At 46.1% G+C, this 24,860-nt stretch overlaps 2 protein-coding genes across 4 annotated transcripts in view; both read right to left on the reverse strand.

The window, feature by feature from the left end:
• The window catches only part of LOC138172334 (occludin), a 13,321-nt gene extending 3,112 nt beyond the window's left edge, over positions 1-10,209 (reverse strand). The window contains exons 1-6 of one of the 3 annotated variants that reach the window (XM_069102071.1): positions 10,090-10,209; positions 8,609-9,288; positions 5,421-5,579; positions 1,497-1,639; positions 1,208-1,393; positions 703-874 (exon numbers count right to left, since the gene is read on the reverse strand). In XM_069102071.1, coding sequence (XP_068958172.1) covers positions 703-874; positions 1,208-1,393; positions 1,497-1,639; positions 5,421-5,579; positions 8,609-9,274 — 1,326 coding nt within the window. In that variant the 5' untranslated portion in view covers positions 9,275-9,288; positions 10,090-10,209. Of the gene's footprint in view, positions 1-702; positions 875-1,207; positions 1,394-1,496; positions 1,640-5,420; positions 5,580-8,608; positions 9,315-10,089 lie in introns of all 3 variants that reach the window. The other 2 variants (XM_069102070.1, XM_069102072.1) reach the window with 2 other exon arrangements.
• A 7,666-nt stretch (positions 10,210-17,875) lies between these two features.
• On the reverse strand, positions 17,876-24,216 carry OCEL1 (occludin/ELL domain containing 1). Its single transcript, XM_069101959.1, has 5 exons — positions 24,145-24,216; positions 22,966-23,192; positions 22,085-22,250; positions 20,355-20,405; positions 17,876-19,477 (listed from the first exon to the last, which is right to left on the reverse strand). Exons 1-5 carry the CDS (start codon positions 24,214-24,216, stop codon positions 19,355-19,357), a joined length of 639 nt encoding a protein of 212 aa, XP_068958060.1. The 3' UTR covers positions 17,876-19,354.
• Between the last annotated feature and the right edge of the window lie 644 nt (positions 24,217-24,860).

Below are 24,860 nucleotides of genomic sequence, written 5' to 3' on the forward strand. Positions count from 1 at the left end.
TCTGACATTCTGTGTCCTGAGGGCCTCCCAGTTCTGACATTCTGTGTTCTGAGGGCCCTCCCAGCCCTGACATTCAGTGTTCTGAGGGCCCTCCCAGCCCTGACATTCTGTGTTCTGAGGGCCCTCCCAGCTCTGACATTCTGGGTTTTAAGGTCCCCCCTTAGCTCTGACATTCTGTGTCCTAAGGGCCCTCCCAGCTCTGACATTCTGTGTCCTGAGGGCCTCCCAGTTCTGACATTCTGTGTTCTGAGGGCCCTTCCAGCCCTGACATTCAGTGTTCTGAGGGCCCTCCCAGCCCTGACATTCTGTGTTGTAAGGGCCCTCCCAACTCTGACATTCTGGGTTTTAAGGTCCCCCCTTAGCTCTGACATTCTGTGTCTTAAGGGCCCTCCCAGCTCTGACATTCTGTGTTCTAAGGGCCCTCCCAGCCCTGACATTCAGTGTTCTAAGGGCCCTCCCAGCCCTCTATATAGACATTCTCTATTCCAAGGAATCTGACCAGCTTTGACATCCCCTATTCCAAATTTCCTTTAGAATCTCCGGTTCCACATTCTAAGGTATTAGGAGAACCTTTGGGAAAGGGTTCTTTTCTCTTGCCTGGGCTGTTTAGGACCACTTTCAGCTGGAGAGAGAATGAAATGATGACTTCCAGCCCCTGTCCTGTCCTGCCGTTTTGGTTCCCTGTTCCCCCAGGGCCTTCACCTGGTAGCGTAAGCTGCCTTCCGGGAGGCAGTCCAGCTCTTGACTGAGCTGTCGGAGCTGAGCTCCAATGCTGTCCATCTCAGCACATAGGGCTTTGTAACGCTGAAGATCACTGTTGAACTCTGCCTTGTAGGTCTGGCGGATGGCATCCGAGGTGATGGGTGGGTAGAGGCTGCAGGCAGGGCAGGGGGTGTGGGTACTGGCTGAGGCAGGAAGAGTTTGGGAGCCTGGGCCTCTACTTCCCTCCCTCTTCCTCTCCCTGGATTCCCAGGTCTTTGCATACCTGTATATTCTGCAGGCCTAGGTCCCCATATGCCAATAAGGAAGAGCTACCAGGCTCTGAGGGTGCCTAGAGTGGTCTTCTCTACCAATGGGATGGAGGTCTACACAGAGGGGGAGAGGAGGGTGGCACCCCCCGCCCCCCAGGAGAAACACCTCTGGATAGTGGGGGACTGTAGCTAAGTCTCTGGAGGCCCTGCAGCCCAGGGGAAGCACCTAGCCTCACCTGGCCCAGTCATCTCGGTCCCCTTCTCCACTGGATTCTGCCGCTGTGGTATAATCTGTCTCATATTGTGATTCCTCCAGGCCTGTTGGACGGAGTCTTTGGCGACGGCCCCGCCTGGCAGGGGGCCGACTCACAGACCCGTTGTCTTTTTCTTCTGGAGGACTGGACCCTTCAGGAGGTGGGGCCCTGAGAGAAGGGGCAGAGAATGCTGAGTTCTTATGCCCAAGTTGTGGATCATGGGAGGGGGTAGAGGTTCTAAAGTGCCCACCCCCAAGGAGCCCATGCCCACCTGGGGCTGGAAGGGGTTGAATGACCATAGCCATTCTCCTGGGCTGGCATGAAAGCACAGGTCAGGGGGCTGGTGGGCTTCTCTGAGTATGCCAATGTGGCAGTCTCATCCTGAGTGCCCGCATCACCAGAGACATTCTTCACCTAGAAACAATAAAAGCAGCAAGAGAGGTCCCACTTTGGTAACACTTTAGGATTGAAAAGCCTTTCCCTCTGGTTGTTACTATGCCCATTTCACAGAAGGAGACATTGAGTCTCAGAGGAGTTAAGCCATAGAATCAGGGAATGTCAGAAACAGAAGGGTTTTTAGAACCCAGAACCACATAGAACACAGGAGCTAGAAGAGACCCTAGCGTGGAGAATGTCAGAGCTGAGAGGCAGCTTAGAGGTTGTTTTCCCTTATTTTGCTGGTGGGGAAATACAGTAAAAAGAAATGACTTGCTCAAATCATGCAACTGAGACTTGAGGCTAGAACTTGGACCTTTTGACTCCAAATCCAGGGTTCTAGTAACACCCCTTGAGCAGCCAGGCAAGGAGATGGCATGGAGAGCTGGCACTTTGGGGTGACGCTTGCAGTTTCCTGTCTGGGTGGGTACAGTAGCCCCTGGCAGGGTCATCACTGAACCAGGCTGAGAACAGATGGCACTGGGTGCTAGGAGGTAGAGGATTGGTCTATAGCACCTTTCTCTATAGGTCCCTTCCAGCCCTAAGAGGGTGAGAATCTGAGAGCTGTGACCAGTAAGAGGGGTATAATCCTTGGGCCTTAGACCCTGCAGTGTATACTCGTGGGGTGGGGAGTGGGGAGAAATTGACTTCATACCCAACTGGTCAAGGACCAGTCTAGGGCACTGAGTCAAACCCAGCTCCTCCAGGCCCTTCTCCCCTGGCTTTTGCCTTCTTATCCCTGACTCAAAGATTTGAGACCATCAGCCCTCCTAAAGGAAGATTGATTGTCCCTCCTTGCAGAACAGGGGAAGTGGGTCAGATTAAGGGTCCCAGGAAGGCAGTATGAATGTTGGATTTGGAGATTGGGGTCCAGTCCCAGCTCTGACAGTTGCTGCCTATGGGAACATGAAGAAGCCACCTCCCTCATTTTCTTCATCTGTGAAATGGGGCTGAGAACAATAGTGCTTCCACCATCGAAGGGAATTGTGGGTCAAGCCATCTGTGAACTGTCCTATAAATGTGGAGGGGGGAGGGAGATCTGTCAGCCCTCTCTCCTTCAGATCATTCTCTTTCCGCCTTCCTCTCTGCACTACATCCCCCACCCCCACCCGAACTCCAAACCAGAAACCTTAGCTTTCAACCGCCCCTCCCCCACTGGGTTTGCTTGAATTCAGAGACACATCAAGGACGCGACTGTCTTTGCTCCTCTCCCTATGTGTACTTTTAAAATTGTCCCAGGAGGAAACATTGCTTCCGGGCATGGGTAAACCCTCTGGTTACACAAAGCACAAAGAGTGTTGGAAAAGACCTCTGGATACAGTGGAATCTGTGCCTTTGGAATTTAGGGATCCTTGCTTCAGCTCCCTGCTCCCCAATCTCTGCTTTCAGTCTTCCTCATTTAGCAGAAAAGGAAGCACCCCCACCTTTGCGTAGAGAAACTAGATGACTTATCCAGAGTCATACAATGACAGCTAGCCAGTGGCAGAGCTCACATTTGAACCCAGGCTCTCTAGCCACTGGGCCACATGGTCTCTCTGCTCCCTGACCACAGCAGATTTATTTCCTCCCTACATACTTCCTATAATAATAAAAGCAGCTTCTGTGTCTATAGTCCTTTAAGGTTGGCCAAGTGTTTTATTTGCTTGTCCTTTATAAAGATCCTGTGAAGCAGACACTGAAGCTATTATTATTACTCCCATTTCACAGCTGTGGAAACTGAGGCTTGATGAGGCAAAGAACTTGCCCAAGGTTGAACAGAGAGGGAGTGTTGGAGCTGGGACTCAAACTGAAGTCTTCTGACTCTGTGGACCCCCCCCTCCTCTTTTTTTTTTTTTTGCAAACTCTGCAAAAAGTGTATTTGAAGTGAGGGGAATGGGATTTAGAACTTGATTCTTATTACTTACTAGCTATGTGACTTTAAGCAATTCACTTAACCTCCCTGTGCTTTAGTTTTTTTGATTGTAAGTTGAGAGGGTCAGAATAGATGACTTCTGCTGCCCTTTCTATCTCTAAAATTTATGATCCTGTGATCCCTCTGCTTCTCCAAATTCTTCCCAGGCTGGCCTCCTCCAGGAAGCCCCCCCCCCCCCGACTTCTTGGTTCCACTTCTGACCTCCTACAACTCTGGAGTAGAAGTTCACCCCTTCAACCTCCATCTCACACTGAATAACTGTGGTAGAAGTGAGTCCCATTGGCCCCTCCAGGATGGGACACCCCTCTTCCCTGCCCCCACCCCTACAGGTCATAGCTTTGGGCCCCTGAGGAGATTGGGGACATCTGGGTGGATTGACACAATCACTGTCTTCAGGCTTTTGAAAGGCTGCCCCTGTGGAAGGGGGAGCAGATTTATTCTGTCCTTTCTCCCCACCCCATGGGAACCATGAGTCTGGAGTGGAAGCTGCAGGAAAGCATAGCTAAGCTTGCTAGCTGAAGAACCTTCAAAACAATTAGAGCTGTCCAAAAATGGAACGGCTTCTTTGGGAGCTGGTGATCTCCCCCTTCCTGGACGGCTCCTTGTTAGGGGCGTTGTCTGGAGCATTCCTGGACTGCTCATCTCTGAGCAGTCTGGGCCTACTTGGCTCTGAGAGGCTGTCTGCCCACAAGTGGGGACTCCCCAAGCATGTGTCCCCTCCCCAGCTCACTCCCACCCCCATAGCAGGAGATGAAGGTTCTCAAGGGCCAGGCAGCACGACAACATGCCCTGCCTTTACCTGTTTCTTTCTCTGGCTCTGCCCCTGGCCAGCTGACCAGGCTCTAGGTTAATCATTTTCCATACAGAAACTCAGACTATCTTGAGCAAACAGGGAATGGAGGGGTGGGACCCATGTGGATGGGCCTGGGACCCTGGCACCGAGCTCTCCACTGAGGCTAGCTGGCACCGAGGCCAAAGCAGGCAAGTTGGCTCCAGGGGGATAAATGCTGAAGTACCTTTTCTCTATGGAGGCAGTGCAGTAAAAACCGAGAGAGAGCTGGTCTTGTATCTATTGAAAGACCTGGATTCAAATTCTGACATCTACTGGCCTTGTGACCCTGGGCAAATCATTTAACTTCTCAGTACCCTAGGCAACCCTCTGAGACTAAAATTAAGAATCTGTGTCTGTATAGGGCATCTCCCCATTTGGGAGTTCCCTATATCAGTGAAGTCACAGGCCTGTCCCTATTCCTAGAATCTCTCTAATAATAGCTAGCATTTGTGTAGTAAAGCATGTGACAAATGTTATTTCATCTGATCCTCACAACAACCCTGGGGGGGGTGTTATTTTCCCCATTTTACAGATAAGGAAACTGAGGCAGAAAGCGGTTAAGTGATTTGCTCAAGGTCACACAATTAGTAAGTGTCTGAGGCTGGATTTGAACTTAGATCTTCCTGAACCCACTACACTATCCCATTTACCTTGTTACTTTTTCTTATTATTATTACCTCTACCCTGAGGTAGATGAGTACTAGTATTCTCACCTGCATTTTTGCAGATAAGGAAACCAAGGCATAGAAAAGAAAAATGATTTGCTCAAGGTCATACAGCTAATAAGTGGGGGAAGATAAGGGCTTGTAGCCCAGATCTGACTGGAACAGAGAAAAGAACATTGGTCTCAGTAGTAGAAGATCTGTGGCTCGTGTGTGACTCTGGGCAAATCACTTGACTTCTATGTTGAGATTCCCCCCAGCCTGCTCACCCACTCCTCCACACTGCCCCCCACCCCAGCCTGCTCACCCACTCCTCCACACTGGGACATCTCCCCCTCCCCCAAGCCTGCTCACCCACTCCTCCACATTGGGACCCTCTGCTGTAGCCAGGGGCTTGTCCCAGAAGATGTTGGGCTTCCCGTACTTCCAGATCTTGTGACGGGTCTTCTGGGCAAAGTAACAGATGACACAGAGGAGGACCACAGTGAGGAAGCCACAGACAATGGCCACGGCCTGGGGGAGGAGGGGGTGAAACATGGGCTCAAAACTGGGGCCACCCTCTGGATCCCAAAGCATGGGACCATCAGTCATTGTTCAGAGATAGTGGACACCCACTGGGGGCTGGAATGGGCTCCCCATCTCCAGGCCCCTGCATTAACTTGATGGCACCTAGGGAATTCTCAGTATTTCCCCCACAGCTCCTTTCCTGGACTTCATCATCTCCAGAAACTCATCATTCCATAAGATGAAATCAACTCGGAAACTTACCTGTCCTCATTTCCCACCTCAGTAGCATGAGTTCATCAAGCACCACTTTTCCCCTCTGACCCCAGCTTTTCATATGCTCTCTCCCCCATTCAATGGTGAGCCCCTTGAGGGTACCCCAGGCCTTATCACAGTGCTTGGTACATAGTAGACATTTAATATGTGTTTATTGACTCTGACTCTGATTCTGACTTGGCCTAGAACCTCTGGCTTCCCTCTCTGGCCTGACTTTCTCTCACAAAGGAAAGGCCATACTATGGCTCCTGAAAAATAGGTAAGGTCCCTAGTGATAAGAGAGAAGGACATGGGTACAGAGGCAGATCAGATGAACTGGTTTGTCACCCTGGAAGGTACAAGGAGATCTTAGGAATGGGGGAATTTCAGGGAGGCCTGGTAGAAGGGGTGGCCAAAGAGAATTGCTCAATATGGGGTTTTGGCCTTGGAGATTGGGGAAGCAGAGAGAGGCTAGCCTCAGACCCTTGGGGGGTACCAATTGTGTACTCAAAAGACAAAATGGCAGTTGGGTTGGTCTGCTCCACCCCCCAGCCTCCAATTATGGGAAAGGTAAATGGGGAGGGGATTTTTGGGTCCCAAAGTTCTAGAAGGCAGAAACTTCACCTTCAACATAATTACCATAGCTATAGTAATAACAATCATAATAGCCAATACTTCTATAGTGACTTAAGGTTTGCAAAGCACTTTGTGGACTTTAGCTCATTGGATACTCCTGACAGCTTTGTGAGGTAAATGTATAGCTGTTATTACTCCCATTTTACAGATGAGGAGGCTGAAGCCCAGAGAGATTAAAGTGACTTGGTTCTGGTCACATCACTAGTCAGTATCAGAGGTAGAATTCCAACCCAGTTCTCTCTGTCTCTAAGTCTGGAATGGTGGATTAGACATTGGACTTGCAGTCAGGAGATCTTGAGTTCAAATCCTGCCTCAGACATTTATTATGTAGTCTTGAGATAGACCTCTTTGTGCCTCAGTTTTCTCATCTGTAAATGACTTAGGAGCTTCCAATCTTCCTTCCAGTTATAAATCTATAATCCTATGAGCCAAGTATCCTCCCATCTGCCATGCTGCCACGTCCACTGCCATCACTCTTGTCATTATCACTCTTACCATCTCCACCATTGTCATGACCATCATGACCACCATTTTCCTTGTCCTCCTCATTACCACCAGCAGCATCACCGTCATCTTCCTTTTCCTCATCTTCCTCAACATCACTGTCTCTATCATGATCCTCCTCACCATCATCACAACATTGCCATTTCTGTCATCACCATTACAGTCCCCATCACCGTCCTATCTCTGTCACAATCACCATCACCTCCACCATCCTTGAGGCATCATTGGCACCATTGTTATCTAAACTGTGGTTTTCAGATCACAGATTCAGAGGTTTTCTAACAGTCATCTAGACCAAACCCTTTGTTTCACAGCTGAGATTTATCCTTATTTTCACAATTTAGAAGAGAGCTGTCACACTGATAGACATTTCTGTACCAACAACAGATCATTAGAATGTACTTGGATGATAGGGACAATGTTCTTATAGTATGCTGATATCAGATTCAACCATGCACACAGAATAAGAGGATAATGAGAGTGATGACTGATTTTGTACACCTGTCATATAATCAGGAGATTCCTATCTCACTTGTGGGTAATTAGGATGGCTGGCTAATGTCTGTGTTGTAGCATGTTGAGTTCAGATTAAATGAGAGAAAATTCTCCTAAGAATTGTCATTAGAATACCAACTCTATTAATGTAATAATGTTATCATTAATTGGTATTGTTAAAATATATTATTAGGACAGCATTGTAATAGTATTCATAATAATTACCATTATTAATATGATAATAATAGTAACATAATAACTCACATTTCAGTGGCAGTTTAAGGTGATATGACTTGCCCTTGGGTCACCCAGCTACTCAGGGTCAGAGTGAGGATTTGACCCAAAGTCCAAACCCTTTTCAGACTATATACCAAAATGCCTCATCTCTCTTGCCAAAGGCATCTCACAAGATGCACAATCACTTGCATTTGCAGCATTTTTAGAAAAATAGGAGTGATGGATCTCCCCATTTTTAGACAGGACAACAGAGGTCTAGAGAGAGTCCCCACATAGCTGGAAGTCACATAGTAAAAGTTATGGGGGACCACCTTGGTAGGCTCTGCCCCATACCAAAGGATGACCAGCTGATGAAACTGAACAGAAGGTTTTGAAAGAAAAAGGCTGGAAATAAGAACTTTGATTTCAGGTAACTGACAAGCTGTCTTGTGGATAAGGGCTTATTGATAGATGGCCCTTGCAATAGCAGCACAGAAAGTTTAAGTACTTCAGAGGCAGCTAGGTGGCCCACTGGGTAGAGAACGGGGCATGAAATCAAGATGAGCTGAATTCAAATCCATCCTCAGACACTTTGCTAGCTATGTGACCCTGGGCAAAGTACTTAGCCTTCATCTGCCTTAATTTCCTCTATAATATGGGGAAAGTAATATCACTTACCTCCCCAAGTTGTAAAGATTAAATGAGATAACACTTACAAAGCACTTAGCACAGTGTAGGGCACATAGCAGACACCTTATAAATACTTTTTTCATCCCTTCCTTAAGTGAGTTGCCCAGGGCCATGCAGCTAATAAGTGTCTGAATGTCTCAGGTCTTCCTCACCCCCGTTCTGAGCTCTGTACCGCCCTACTGAGTTCCCTTCTAGTCATGCTGTGGGATTCTGGGATTGTGTGATTTTCCTGTGACTCTTACCTCTTGGGGGTCCACCATGCAGTAGTGGTAGAGGTACTGGTTCATAATCCCCCCTGACACTGGCGACATCATTTGGTTGCAAAGCATCAACATCTGGTTGTAGTAGAGGCTCCCAGAGCTGGACCCCAGCCCCGCTCGAGGGTTCACCCCGACCACATAGACGATGGAGGCGATGAGCATCACAAAGGCCAGCAGGCCGCTGAGCACGGTGACCAGCAGGTAGAAGCGGCGAGAGCGGGCGCCTGCTGCTTTGGACAGACCAGCTATGACCAGCCCCAGGGTCACCAAGAAGCACAGAACGGCCATGGCGATCATGAAGCCGTTGGCCGCCCGTGGGTTGGTCAGGCCACCATAATAGTAGCCATTGTAGCCTCCATAGTAGCCATTGTAATAGCTTCCCAGGCCACCCCCATAACCCAGGAGGCCGCTGCTGCCGTAGTAGTCCCAGGCCAAGGTGGAGGCCACACAGGCAAAAATAACCAGACACAGGATGATCACAGATCCCTGCAGGATGCGGGCAATACCTGGAGGGGACCGCCACTGGTAGAAATGCTGGGGAGGGACATCAGCCAGGTAGAAGGAGCCAGGAGGTCCCGAGGGAGGTGGGTAGTCATAGCGCGAACTGGGGTGGCCATAGCCTGTGTAAGATCTTTTCTCGTACATCATGGGCAGGGGGCTACCTGGAACATAGCATACAGATCCCATCCTCCAGATGGGATTACAGCATCACTCCCAGCGCTGGCATTCCCTGTTCTAAGGTCCCTTTCAGTTCTGACATTATGTTCTGAGGTCTCTTCCAGCTCTAATATTTCATGTTCCAAGATCCCCTCCATCTCTGACATTCCATGTTCTAGGTTATGTCCTGGCTCTTACATTTCTGTTCTCAGAACACCTTCAGCTCTGATATTCTGTCTTCTATGTTTTTTATTTTTCCAGCTCCAACAGTCTATATTTTATGTTCTAAGGTCCCTCCCAGTTCTGACATTCTCAGATCCCTCCTAATGCCGATACTCTATATACAGTGATTTTTATGACCTGACACCTGTTAGAAGACCAGCTTCATCATCATCTCCTCAACCTCCATCCCTCTAAACAAGAAGAAAGAGATGTAGGGCAAAGAGAGAATCTGGAGATCATGGGTTCTCCCAGCTATTGGGAGTTTCTGAGGGGACTGAATTCAAGTGTCTCAGGTACTGGAAAACTCTGTGTGTCATCCCCTTCTCTGATGGGTGACTGGGGAGAGGAAAATGCCACTCAGAGCTACCCCCAGCTCCTAGCTTCCCTTTACCCCATAGGCCACCTCTCTCCCTTCTCTGGGCTCTGTGCCTCTCCTACCCTCAAACCAGGGCATTCGCCTGCTCCCCAAGCCACTTTCTGCCCTTCCCCTGCTAGAAGAGATTCCTGCCCAGGTTTGACCAATTCCTTCCTGGGTAATCCCCAGGGATTGCTCTGAGATCTCCTTTGGGATTAGAATCTTTTACCTGAGCTTGGTGCCCGCCTTCCCAGGCTCTGCCTGGCTGCCTCCTCTCTCCAGGGATCCACTTCCAGGCTCCCAGAGCCAGCTCTGATAGTTGCCGTAATGTCGTGTCCCTGCCTTTCCCTTCACTGGCTGCCCACGGGAAAGGTAAACTGTGGTGGGGCTCTTGGAGTAGGGAGGGGATGCCGAAACCTAAGGGGTGGGGTCCCCTGGCTCCCCTGGGCAGCCTTGGCCTGCCCTCCCTCTTTGTCCCTGGAAAAATGGCTGCAGGGATTAATCATTAGTAGATACACAAAGGCTCAGGAAAGGAGAAAAACCACAAGCTTGGCCCAAGCTGGAGTTAACCCAACTTTAGCAGGACTGTGCTGGGCGGGAGCACAGGCTGGCTGGGAGAGGCAGGCAGGCAGCTCTTGGTGGGGACCTACAGGTTCCTCTTTGGGACTTGGCCAACTTGGGCAGATTAACCCCTTCTCTTCTGGAGAATCTCTCAGAAGAGACAGCAAGTTGGTCAGAGAGCTGACCTGTCAGAAGAGGGCCAGTCCCTTTCCCAGGCAGCTCCCTCCTTTTCCTTTCCTTGCACAAAGGTTGCAGCAGAAGGTCCTGTGGTGAGAAGACAAGCAGAACTTCCCATCTCTTAGAGGTCCTTTATTCTGGCATGGGAGAGGGGTGGAGGGATGGCTGGATGAGGAGCCCCTTCCAGCTCTGAGGGGTTCTGACCAGGATATGATCCCAAGTGTGAGCTTCCTTAAGACTTCCTGGCTTACAGAACAGGAAACATCCTCACCAAATAGTACTTCATGGACTAAAACCTTCCTCCTCCAGGCAGCCTTTACTGTTACCCTCCCCATTCCCCACCCTCAACTCTCTTTCCCAGTTACCCCAATTATTCTCAGCACAAAGGGCCACGACACAAATTGATTTCCTCTGGTTTAGACTTAGGGCCCTAGGGCAGGGCTGGCTCCTCCTCAAGCCAGGATGAGGATGAGGACCGGGACCATGTTTCCTTCAAACCAGAGCCTCCCTGAAAGAAGGGCAATGACTCCCCCTCTTACTGGGCGTTCACTCTTTTATTATGTCTTTTATTTAAAAAAAATAATGTTTTTATTTTACGTTTTTCTCAATTATGAGCAAAAACAATTTTTGACATTTTAAAATTAATTTTAATTTTTTAAATTTTATTTTAATTTTTAAATTTTGACATTTTTAAAATAATTTTTGAGTTTCCAAATTTCCTCTATCTCCCCTACCCCCCCATGAGAAGGCAAACACTTTGATATAGATTATACATGTTTAATCATTCAAAATATATTTCCATATTAGCCATGTTGCAGAACACAGACCAAAAAGAGGAAAAAAACCAAGAAAAATAAAGGAAAAAAAGTATAAGCTTTGATCTGCGTTCAGACTTCATCAGTTGTTTCTCTGGAGATGGCCGGCATTTTTCATCATGAAGTCCTTAAGAATTGTCTTAGATCATTGTATTGCTGAGAATAGCGAAGTCATTCATAGTCGATCATTACAATATTGCCGTTATTGTGTACAATGTTCTCTTGGTTTTGCTCCCTTTACTTTGTATCAGTAAGGCACAAGCCTTCCCAGGTTTTTCTGAAACCATCCTGCCTATCATTTCTTATAGCACAATAGTAAGTCATGACAATCATATACCACAACTTCTTCAGTCATTCCTCAACTGATGCACATCTCCTTAGTACCCAATTCTTTGCCACCACAAAAATTGCTGCTATAAATATTTTTGCACATATGGAACCTTTTCCTTCTTCTTTGATGTCTTTGGGATACAGACCTAGTAGTGGAATTGCTGGGTCAAAAGTTATACACAGTTTTATAGCCCTTTGGGCATAGTTCCAAACGTGAGTTCTTCCTCTTGCTGTGAGGGACCATATTGCCCCCTCAAAACAGGGCTCTCTGAGGGCAAGAGTAATATATTTCCCCAAGACCCTGAGTGCAGAGACAATGTTTCAGACTGGGAGCTGCCACTCGCAGGAGGATAACCTTTGTCTGCCACTCAAATTACAGACTTCCCACTCAGGGGCTCCCTGAAGGGAAGCACCAAGTCACCTCTCTCAATGGGGACACCCCACGGTCAGGGCCACATATAGTAAGGCCTGAATGGCTTCCCTTTCAGAGATATTTTATGCAAAGAAACTCTCTTCCTACTCCCAGTGACAGTTTTCCTTACTTTCCTAGCTCCATGAATTTTATTCATATAAAAACTATTAAAATTTTATGCCACTGAAATTGTCCATCTTTTCTCTTATGATCATTTCTACTCTTTCTTTGATTTAGGACTCTCTACCTATTTATGAAAAGTGTTAATTCTCTGCTCATCTTTTTCTGATGTGACCTATTATACATCAGTCATAAATCCATTTGGAACTTACTATGTTACCTGTATGGTGTAAAAGGTTGTTCTAAACCTATTTTCTGCCAAGCTGCTTTCCAGTTTTTCCAGATGTTCATGTTGAATAGAGACTTCTTCCAAGAGTTTTTGTTCTTGAGTTTACTGAAGAAGAAGTGATTTATCCAGATTAAGGCCAGTCTTCCTAGCAAAGACCAGCTTCTTCCTGGGGTGTGGGAGTGGAGATGGGATATAGAAAGAACTGAGTCTGAGCTGAGATGGGGTTCTTCACCCATTGCCCATTTTCTCTGCTTTTACTCCACAAGGACTTTTCACTTTTTCAGTCCTCACTCTAAAGTCCTTGGTGAGCATATTTTCTTTCCAGTGCATCCTGTCAGGAGATGGCAAGGATTTAAATCAGAATTTAGAAACTTGAAGTCCTCTGGAGGCAGTTTAGGAAAAATAGGGTCAGCTCTAGTCAGGCTGAAACTTTGCATCAGTCCTTCGGTGTGAGGGATGATACTGGTTCATGTCCAGCACAGAGTGAGGAATAGGGGAATGAGCTGTAAAGCAAAGAAAGGGGAGGAAGGCAAAGGCAAGCACACAGGGATGGGTTCTCCATTGATTGCTTTCTTTGGGCTAGGAAATTTCCAAAACATTGAACCTGCTTACAATCTAGATTAATAAAATATAGTAGGGGCGGCTAGGTGTAGCAGTGAATAGAGCACTGGCCCTAGAGTCAGGAGGATGCGAGTTCAAATTTGACCTCAGACACTTTAACACAAAACTAGCTGTGTGACCTTGGCCAAGTCACTTAACCCAGTTGCCCTACCTTTCCCCCTCCAAAAAAGCAGCAACAACAAGAAATAGCAGCAGGAGACATCAGTTTAAATTATTCAAATTTCTCTATAAAAATAAAGAATTGGATTTTTGTTCCCTCCTCCCACTGCCCCCACCCTGTTCCTTCCCTTTTCTCTGGATTTGATAGGGGACCAGAGAGGTCAGACAATTCTCTCAAGCTCACATAGAACTGATTCATCTCCACTCACTTCCACCTACACCAAATGATCTCCAAGATGCTGCATCCCTCCTCAATCCTGGAATAACTTCCTTCCCCTGCCCTCTCCTGTTGTCCCCTCCCCCAAGGCTCAATTATACCCTACCTCCTTTAGGAAGCTTAAAATTTTTTTTTCTTTCTTTTTTAAAAAAAATTATTACTCCTGGAATCTTTCCATGACTACAATGACCCACACTGACCTCTCCATTCACTTGATGTATAGCATTTACCAGCTGAACATTTGGTTCTTTAGAATCTTGGGAACACAGGAGGCAGAATGTCAGAGCTAGACGTACCTTAGCAGTTATTGCACCTAATTACTCAAGCAGATCTGTGATCTCATTTATCACTTTGGGTTTTTCCCCCAGTGCTGCAGACCACCACCTGTCTACATCTGCTTATCTCTTGGAACTCTTGTCCAAATCTTACCCTAATTTTGTCTCAAGGGCTTCAGTCAATTTGCTGGCTTCCTGCCTATCATCCTTTGCCCTCATTATGTGACCAGTCTATCTTCTTTTTTTTCTCATACACTTCCTTGAATGACAATCTTTACTTTTGTTCTTCAAAGTTCCTCATTAATTAGACATTGCAGCCTGCTTATTTATCCCCATGTTCCTCTCCATGGCTCTCTATATAACTAATATCCATTTTCAATTCTTTAGAGACCATGTTTCATGCCTCACAGCCATATACCTAAGCCAGTAGAAAACTGGCATTAAAAATATATATGTATTAACATACATAAATGTATGCATATGTGTATATTCTATATATATAATATATCTATACGTACATATCCCCCATATTACACAGTACACATAGCTACATATAGTTATATGTACATACCCATATTTATAGATATATATTCCATGTGTATATATGTACATATATAATTATATCCTGGGTCATCTCTAGTCGTCCTGATGAATATCTGGCCACTGGATCCAGATGGCTCTGGAGGAAAAAGTGAGGCTGGTGACCTTGCACAGCCCTCCCTCACTCAAATCAAAATCAACTGCAAGTCATGCCATTATCTCCCTGATGTCACGGTCCCCTCTTCAAGAATGAAGGACAAACACAACAAGAAGATGTATATTCCACAATACACACATGCATGTACATCTACAGATACATGTGTAGATGTACATATATACATGTGTATGTGTACATACATACACCTATAAGCTCTACACGTGGTTTATTCAATTGTATGTCATCTTAGCCATAGACATTCTTTTTTTTTAAATTTTTTTATTAATTTGTTTCCTTTTAGTTTACAGGATTCAATTCCACAATTCCTTGAGTCTCTCTGGATATGTATTTCTTTTTTTTTGGAGGGCAATTGGGGTTAAGTGACTTGCCCAAAGTCACGTGGTTAGTTTTTGTGTTCAGTGTCTGAGGCTGGATTTGAACTCAGGTCCTCCTGACTCCAGGGCCAGTACTCTATTCACTGCGCCACCTAGCCACCCCGAGCCATAGACATTCTTTATCCATTTTATTTTTCCTGTGTGGATGGCCAGGCCAAATTTTTTCAGTGATCATGAACTTCTTTCAGGAGTCACTGCAATGTCACAGGTCTTGATGTAACCAGAATGATGTCATCTTCCAACTCCTCTTAATTCTAATACCTTATCCCTGTTAACCATTTCCTATTTATACTGTATATCATTTATTTGTACATATTTGCTTGCTTGTTGTCTCTCCCACTAGACTATGAGCTCCTTGAGGGCAGAAACTGCCTTTTGCCTCTTTTTATATCCTAAGTATTAAGTACAGTGACTAGCACATTATTATTGTTCAGTCATTCAGTCATATCTGACTCCTCAGGACCCCTTGAGGTTTTCTTGCCAAAGATACTGGTGAGGTCTGCCATTTCCTTCTCCAGCTCATTTTAGAGATGAGGAAACTGAGGAAGACAGGGTTAAGTGACTTTTCCAGGGTCACACAATTTGAAAGTTTCTGAGGCCAGATTTGAATTCAGGTCTTCCTGACTCCAGGCTTGGCACTATTCACTGTGCCACCCACCTGCCTCAAGCTTAACACAGTGCTTGGCACACAGTAGGTGCTTAATAAATATTTTTGACTCACTTTATATAGGAGCCTCTGGAAGACCTCACTTTGGGAAATCCCTCTTCAGTTGAATCCTGCACTCTTCCATCACAGTGACAAACACTCTTAGCAATTACTTTTCCCTGTTTTATGCCTTGCCTGATGTTTATGATGAGAGGGTCACTGAAGAAGGCAATCTCTATTATATCTTTCAAGGAATATTTAATAATTTTGATGTCTGGAAGGGAAGCATCTGGAAAGGGAACCTCTAAGGTGGTATTTGGTTCCATTGAATCATATCCTATAAAAATATAATAAACATTAAATTAAATGGGTATCCTATATTTTGCACATATTCTAATCAGTTGTATGATGGTGAAGATATAGCCTGCTGTGGATTATTGATTGCAAAAGCCTTATATCCTGGTTGAGGAAGCCCTTGATACATATGGAAATGATTCTCACAAAATTTTTGTTTAGATGAAAACTAGGTCAGTAGTTGTTCTTTCGGTTGCCATTTGGGATTAATAAGGTTTTGAGACTTTATTCCTGCCTTTGCTATCTTCCTCTCCTTTGGGCATCTTGTGAACTGATTACTCAGAGCACTTACAATTGTGTAACCTCCAGCTTGGATCTTCTCTGTCTATACTTGTTCTAGTCCAAATGCTTTTTCTGTCTTTGTTCTATTTAATGCCATTTCTACGTCCTCTATGAACACATCCAGGATGATGATGTTTAAGTCCAAGTTTGGTGGGGCTATTATCCTTGACACTGAAAAGTTTGTTATAAAAATTTCTGCAGATTTTTTCCATTTTTCTTCTGTTTGTTGTCTTCCATTCATTTTCTTCATTAAAATGCCCTTGGGATGACTTTAATTTGCTCTCTCATCAATCTTCCTGGTTTTACACTCTACTGGTAGATAGTGTGCTGGACCTGGAGTCAGGAAGTTCAGTCTTTTGTATGATACATAGATATGAACTAGAATATGAGTTCAAATTTAGCCTCAGACACTAGCTGTGTGACCGTGGGCAAGACATTTAACCCCATTTGCCTCAGTTTCCTTATCTGTAAAATAAGTTGGAAAAGGAAATGGCAAACCATTCCAGTATCTTTGCCAAGAAAACTCCAAAAAGGGTCATGAAGAGTTGGACATGACTGAAAACAACTAAATTATGAACAACAACACAACTTTTTACTGCTTTATGGGGTATTATTGATTCTAATCTTCCATTGCTGTTTTTCCAAAGATTTTATAAATTAACTTATTGTCTAAACACATTATAGAGTTCCTTCATGCCCCTTCACTCACATTATAGAGTTTGGCTGTCAATTCTCTTCAGTTGGTAAATATAGGTTTGCTGACCAAGTCACTTTTTAGGCTCTTTTGGTCTCCTTGTTATGGCAATTGATTTATATTAGTATAATTTTTTGTGTAAAATGTTTGGACAGATCAGGATTAAGTTGTTTCAATTGTATGAAATCTCACTTTCTTATTATTCTTTTAAATTTTGATCTTTAACAAGTCAGACCACTAGCTGATTAAGAAATTACTCTCATATCAATAAATTTATTTCCTCTCTGTTATTATTTTATTATAATCAACTATACATAACATCAATTGTTATAATTAATTATCCATTTCTTTGGGGGGGGGATGATGTTCAGTATGATGTTAACCAGTAACTGTTGATTCCTTTCTTTTGGAAAAGATACATGATATGAAGGTTGGAGGTTTTTGTGAAGTCTACATGTCTTTGGGGTCTCTCATTCCTTATTCCTCGCCTATGTTTTTCAATGTTTCCTGCCATCCTCACCTGTTCCTACCTTTATTTTGAAGTCATTGAACACCAAATCATATGCTGATTTAATTTAGACTGTCTTAATTAATTTTTAGTAGAGTTTCTCTGCCTTTTATCCTGTGCAACCAATGTTGATGCATAAGCTGTCTTGATTTTCACGAGTTTTTTTGCATACACGTAGGCACTAAAATTGGAAAGAGCCACATATTCCCATGAAATGGTGTCTTTTGTTGCCTTTGGAGATGTAATAAAAATCAATTCTGTCAATTCTTTTCTTTGTCTTTCTAAGGAATACCGGTAAGCCATATTTACATTTATCTGTGTGTTTCTTCTGGTTGTGTTTTTTCTGCAGGTATTTTTAATTTGGGGTTTATGAACTTGTTTGTGTGAGTGTGTGCTTTAAATATTTTGATAATGTATTTCAATATTTTATTTCAATAAAATATTAAATTAAAATAAATAAAAGTACTTCAATAGTTTATTTCATTTGTAATCCTATGTGTTTTATTTACACATTCGAAAACATTGTTTTGAAGTGTTTGCTTTCTGTTTGCATTGGGAAAACAATTTTCTGAAGTGTTTGCAGTTTATGCATTAGGAAACTATTTTCTGAAGTGTTTGCATTTTATGCATTTGAAAATATTGTTCTGAAGTGTTTGCATTTTATGCATTTTAAAACATTGCTTCAAGTTATTTGGATGCCTGGAATTCCTATTGGGGGGAGGCTGAGTTTGGTGTATTGCTAGAGTTTAGGAGTTCTGAGCTGCATTGGGTTGAGGTGATCAGGTGTTCACACTATGTTTGGAAGCAATATGGATTTTGTGACTGTAATATGAATAGTAATAGTAATGATAACAATAATAATATAAATTTATTTATAAAGAATTTTAAGACTTGAAAAGTACTTTGCAAACATTAACTCATTTGAGCCTCACAATAGCCCAATGAGGTAGGTAACACATTTATTATTATGATTATTGCCATTTTATGGATGAGGAAACTGAGACTTATGACCTCCTCGCATCCTCAATCAAACTACTGGGAAGTCAGAGAAAAAAATCTGGACCCAAGTCTTCTGATTTCTAGTCCAGAATTCTATCCACTAATGCCTTCCTTGCAATATGGAATTCAAAGTGTCAGAGCTGGGAGGGCCCTTAGAATATGGAATGTCAAAGCTAAGAGGACCTTCAGAACAGAAAACATCAGGGTTAGGTGCATGGTAGAACAGAGAATATCGGTGTTAAGAGATACCTTGAAACATAGAATGTCAGAATTGAGCAGGGGGATCCTTAAAACACAGAATGTCAGAGCAGGGAGGGCCTTTAGAAGACAGAATGTCAGAGCTTGGAGGAATCTTAGAACACAGAATGTCAGAGCTGGGAGAGACCTTACAACATGGAATATTGGAACTGGGAAAGACCTTAGAACAGAGGATGAATGTCAGAGATAGGAGGGACCATAGAGCATAGAATTTTGGAGACTAGAGGGAGGACCCTTAGAATGCAAAAGGTCACAACTGGATTTGGGACTTCAGAGACCACATAGTCCAAATCTTCTCATACTCCATTTTGAACAAAAATGAAACAGAAGGAGAGAAGGAAGAAATGAAGGAGAAAGGATTTGCCCAGGGTTAGGCTAAGTCAGTGGCCCCACAGGGCTTTAAAGTCAGGTCTCCTGCCTCCCAGCTTAACTGTGCCCTGCTTGCTGCCTTTTCTCAGAAGCATTTTCTTCTCTGTAGGTACTGGCACCCCAAGCCCATGGGTACACTCTTTGCCCCACCCTCCCCATGGGCAGGCCACTTAGTAATATTCATTCTTCAAGTACTGATGTCCCCCTGGGGTGGGGGTGGGAGTTGGGATTGACCTGGTTCTCAGGAGCAACAGCTATGCTCAGCCCTAGCTAGGGCAGCCCCCTTCTTCATCAGTGAGGGGGGACTGGCATCTCAAAGCAGCATCCTGTCCCATCTACTGGAGTTGTCTCTGCCCAGGCGTGGGCAATGTCTGGTTCAGAAATAAATGGAGCCATCCTGGGAATTCTTTTCATCATATTTCTGGATCTGTGCTTTGAGGTGCCTCAATTTTCTCTTTAGGTAGTCACAGCGGGCCTGCTTCTCCAGGAAAACTGGGTCCTGCCATAGAGGAGAGAGAAGAAAACCTCGGGGTCAGTGCTCAGCCTGGTCAAATGTTGATGGAGAGAAAAGTATTTCATTCGGTGTTACCTTGATCCTTACTGCTGTAATACCAGCCTGATTTATTTCTAATTTTAAAAAACGTATATTGACACCTGTCTTCTCCCCTCCTCTTCTTCCTTCTTTCAATTTGCCAAACTCTCCTCTTAACTCTTTGATTAAAACAGTTCCCCTGATCTTGTCTCTGCCAGGAAGCCTGCCTAGATTGACCCAAGGATAGGACAAGTCTGAATGATCATCTTGCTTCCCGATAATTGGGGCTTCTTTTTGTACAGACCAGGACCTCAGTATTTAGAAAATCAAGTCACAAAATAAAATGAATCCTATGTGCTCATTGTTCAGGGTCTTCAGGGCTGGCCCCAGAATTGGGGGTGGGGAGCTTTCAGCTCTGCCTCCAACCTTCTCCTCCCCATAGGTTGAGTCCTATCCTTCCTTCCCTTATTTGGGGGTGTCCAGAAACTCCAGGGCATCAGCTACCACTGAGAATTAGTTCTTGCGTTTCTGGTGCAGCAAGAAAGAGCCTCTTGCCTGAGAAAATATCACATGTTCTCTCAAGGGCCAAATCACTTTCTTTCCCCCAGCCTGACTTAGTTTTACCATCTGTAAAGTGGGAGTATATATAACTATTTGATTTCTCTGGTCCCTCCCGTTCTGCCCTTCTGTGGTCTCTAGTGAGGACCATAGGATGGTTTGCAGGCAAGGGGATAGAAGTATGACTTCTGGTGAGGCTTTTGGAAAGAGATGTTAGGGGGAGGGCTAGACGCAAGAGGAGAAGGTTCTATAGAGCTAATCAAGGTTCTAGGAGTCCCTCACTCACCTTCTTCTTCCTTTCCAATTCCTTCTGGACCCAGGCAAAACGGGCTTCTTCCTGGTGCAGGGGGAGAAGGGAGATGGAGAGAACTAAGCTTCACCTACTGCCTAGCTTATCTGCCTTTCACTCTCAGTTCATCAAATGCTTTCTGCTTAAAGCAGCACTTTCTACCCTATGGCCTCTAGGAAGCCTCCCTGGGTTGGTAGGACCAGAAGGGCCTACAGGTCCCGGGGCCATTTGGTGATGGGGACAGAGCAGGACCTCACAGGCTGCCCAGAGAGCACAGGATGGAGCTTGGCTGCTCATCAGTCAGTCAACAATCATCTATTAAGCGCCTACTGTGTGCCAGGCTCTGTGTTAAGCTCTGAGGATACAAAGGCAAAGCCAGCCCCTGCCCTCAAGGCACTCATGGTCTAATGGGGGAGTCGACATGCAAACAACTCAAAATACGTATGGTGCAAATGGGAGGCAGATTTCAGAAGGAAGGCGCTAATCTAAGAAAGTGGTCTTTTAGCTGAGCCTTAAAGGAGGCCAGGGAAAGCAGGAATAAGAGGTCAGGAGGGAGAGCATTCCAGGCATGGGGCACAGCCAGGGCAAAGGCCCTGAGGTTGGAAACAGAAAGTAGTCTGATGTAGTTTTCTCTTGCTGAATGGGGGGGGGGGGACAACAGAGGAGAGAGGAGAGGGAATGGATGCTTTGACTGAGGAAGCACGTATGGTTTTGGGTCACGTCTGCCCCAGCTCCCTCCCCCCATCCAGGGCAGGCTGAGAGGATGGCCCCCTGCTGACCTTCCCTTTCCCGCCCTTCCTCCCTGACTACATGAAAGCTTTGGCATCCCAGCCTCGAGTCAGGACTCCTGTAGTGCCAGGACCCCCACTGAGGGCCTGGCCTGAATGGCCTTTACCATAGACTGGGGTCCCCAGGGAGCCAAACTCTGCCCCCAGGCCTGGGAGTCCCCAGGGCCCCCTCAGGCCTGAGCCCCAAGTCCTGGGTTGTGAGATTTCTCTAAGCCACTTCTCTCTACTCACTCTCCTAAATTCTCCTCCTCCTCCATTCTGGGCGATGCCGCCTCTGGGAAGGAAGTAGGATTTGGGAACATTTGTTGTTTTGATCTCCCACCTGCTCCCCTGCCCTCCTCCTTTCACACATTCCCCCTCCCACTACAACAGGAAAGCCCAACCCTGTCCCCTCCCCACAAACCTCTCATACAAGATTCCCAGCCAGGCTAGACCCTGAACTTGACCTCCCCATGGCCAGAGAGGCCCCTCCTAAAAACACAAGCAGACCCAAGTTCTCTAGATATGCCCACCCCAAGTCCCAGTCTCCCTCTCTGCCCTTTGATGGCCCCAAACCCAACTCTCACAGGCAGCCTTCCATGATTAGCCTCAACGGGACCTCATGGCTGTCTTGTCTGGGTGGCCCCTCTCCTTTCCCTTCAGAAGGCAGGAACCACCCCTCTCCCTCAGATCAGGGGCTCTCTAGGGTAGCATCTGTCTCTCTCTGAGTTCTCCATTGGAGGGGTCATGTCCCTGTCTTTTGCCCCCACCTGCAGGGTGAGGTCATAGTGAGTGGACAGAGCTAATCCAAGAGGGCTCCTTGGAGGTGGCAGATTTGGAACCAGGAATGGTTAGAGAAGATGGCAAAACATGGCTGGTCATTTGGGATCCAGGGAGGGAGCCCTGGGTCTTTGGGAGTAAAGAGGGCATTAGAGGGGGCTGGAAGGGGTGGGCACTGACCTTGGGGCCCGGCTGGGGCAATGTAGCCAGGAGGGCTTCCAGTTCCTTGAACTTGGCCATGGCCGTGGCCACACTCTGGCAGAGCTCCTGGTACTCAGCATGCTGGTCTTGAAAGACAGCCTTGAAGCGACGCCTCTCAGACTCACTGTAGATTGCTGGGTATCTCCTGCCAGAGGAGGAACCCACCAGGGGCTCAGCCTGGGTGAAAGCAGGCCTGTGCTGAGCCCAGAACAGCTGGAACCTTTGATAGAGTGGCAGTGACTCATCCAAGGTCACACAGTCAGCCTCAGAGCCACCCCTGACTCCAGCCAGGCCTCTGGAACCTTTGCCCCAGGCTCTTTCCCCTTCGTATATACACAGACACACTGTTCCATATGCAGAAAGACACACAGTCCCACAAGTTGGTATGTCTTCAGCCCAGGGGTTTGGGGAGAAGATGGGAGTGGGGCTGAGATAGCTGGGGTTGGGGCCTGGAGAAGGATTTCTCCTTAGGGGAAGTCTCACCCATCTATCTCTCAAGACTGGAAGTTGTTCCCAGACAGAGAGTTAATGAACCCAAGGACTGCAAAAGACCTCTTTCCATCCCTCCACCCAGCCATATTAAAACCCTTTGCTTAGGGACTGCCCAACCCTCCTAATGCTTACCCAAATGACCCTTCTGCAGGGACCCCTGTCATCCTTATCCCCTGTGCTCCTCTAGTAACCCCAGCCCAAGGATTTTCCAATGTCCCCCCCAAGTCTTTGGATCTTCCCCTACTTATCCTTGGTGCCCCTTAGCCCCTCCCAGTGTTCCCACTCTCACCCCAGGGACTTCTCCCCTACCTCTCCCTTCCAGTGTTTCCCCCCATTCACCCTGGGTGCCCCCCAAATGGTAGACTCACAGTATGTAGTCAGGTACCAGCTGAGGCTGGGGACTGTGCCCAGGGTGAAGGGCTGGGCCAGACCCTGTGGGGCCCTTGCCTGGCTGAGGGCCCAGCCTGGGAGCCACCTCAGGGCTGCTGATAGGAAGCTCATCTTCAAACACTATCTTCCTGGGCCTCTGCTGGTTCTGACCCTGAGCCTGGATGTTGTTGGGGCAGAAGGAGAGCAAGTGAGGTGTGGAAGGTCCCTTCAGAATGGAGGGTGGCCAGGCTGGATACCAAGCCAGTGGCACTCCTCAGGGGTCCCAGAGTCCCCCCTGGAAGACCCCTCCCAAGCTCCAGATCTGGGATCAGTCACTGCTTAGATTAGCTGCTTTTGGGGGTTCATTCACGAAGGACTTTGGGGGAGTAGATGGGGTAGAAAAAGAATAACAATAAAAATTGTACATATCACTTCATTGTATTATGCCGGCACCGGGTACCTCCCTCATATTTTTTTGTGTGTGGTTTTCTTCTAATAGATGGTAAACTCCTTGAGGGCAAAGAATGTCCTTTTTCATTTCACATAGTAGGTGCTTAATAAATGTTCACTGACTATTGACTAATATTTGCAAAGAGTTTTATAAATATTATCTCATTTGATCTTTACAACAATCCTGTGAGGGAGGTGCTATTATTAGACCCATTTTATAGATGAGGAAACTGAGAATTAAAGGCTAAGTGACTTGCCCACTGGTAAGTTTCCAAGTCAGGTTTTGAAGTCAGGTCTTCCTTTAGCCACTAAGTACCAGTCCTTCCCCAGTGATTCTCTTGGAGGCCCTCCTCTATGTGGGGTTTCCCCAGGGTCACAGAAAGCCCCAGCACCAACTAGATCCTGGAACCATAGGCCTTAGAATTAGAATGGACCTCAGAGGCCATTTTACAGATGAGGAGAAGGAGGCCCAGAGAGGAGAAGAGATTAGCCTCAGATAACACAAGTTGCAAATTTGAGATTTGAACCCAGGTCTCATGACTGCTCATTTTGTGTTCTTTCCACTGTATAGAGCTACTCTCCTAGCCAGGGAAGTAGGGGAGAGGAGAAAAGGGAACAGGGTCAGCTAACTATCCCTTTATCCGCCCCTGTGTCCACAGGCATAACTTCTCTCTGTGCCAACATGTGTAGTCTACTCCAATGCCTACATATATAATATATCCAAGTACCTTTGCTGGGTCTACAAACCCCTGTTCCTTATACTCAGGGATTTCATCCCCTCCTGTTCTGACACAGCCCATATCCCACTCATCCCACACTGGGCACCGTTACTGTGCCCACAAACACCATCCTCTGCTTTGCTCAGGGATTTCACCCCTCCTTTGCCCAAGCGCCCATATACCCTGGGTCCCCACCCTCCTCCCCTTCTTTGTCCACCTGATTATCCTCATTATCTCTAAACTCTATTCCAGCTCCAACCACATGACCCTCTGGTCCCCCACTGCAGCCAGGGCCATCTCCAGTTGTCTGATCTATATCTGGCCACAAGACCCAGACAGCTTTGGAGGAAAAAAGGAGGCTGGTGACTTTGCCCTCCCTCACTGAAATCCAATTCACTTGCATGTCATGGCATCACCTCCCTGATGTCATGTTCCTGTTAGAGAATGAAAGACAAAAAACAACCTCTGTAAGTAGAAAAGGAGCTGCCTACTGGGGACCAAATTGAAACTGGCCAGTTGAGCAACATGTCTTTCTTTCTTTCTTTCTTTCTTTCTTTCTTTCTTTCTTTCTTTCTTTCTTTCTTTCTTTCTTTCTTTCTTTCTTTCTTTCTTTCTTTCTTTCTTTCTTTCTTTCTTTCTTTCTTTCTTTCTTTCTTTCTTTCTTTCTTTCTTTCTTTCTTTCTTTCGCAATTGGGGTTAAGTAACTTGCTCAAGGTTACATGGAC

Source organism: Petaurus breviceps, unplaced genomic scaffold (assembly GCF_028583685.1).
Source record: "Petaurus breviceps papuanus isolate PSGF00001 unplaced genomic scaffold, PetGlider_PUasm1.0 523, whole genome shotgun sequence".
Classification (NCBI taxonomy): domain Eukaryota; kingdom Metazoa; phylum Chordata; class Mammalia; order Diprotodontia; family Petauridae; genus Petaurus; species Petaurus breviceps.

Coding starts and splice junctions, on each gene's coding strand:
- OCEL1 (XM_069101959.1), bottom strand. CDS start 24,216: ATGGGCTGTGTCAGAACAGGAGGGGATGAAATCCCTGAGTATAAGGAA. Junction 22,251..22,965: donor CTGGTACCTGACTACATACT/GTGAGTCTACCA, acceptor CTCCTCTGGCAG/GAGATACCCAGCAATCTACA. Junction 20,406..22,084: donor TGCCCCAGCCGGGCCCCAAG/GTCAGTGCCCAC, acceptor CCCCTGCACCAG/GAAGAAGCCCGTTTTGCCTG.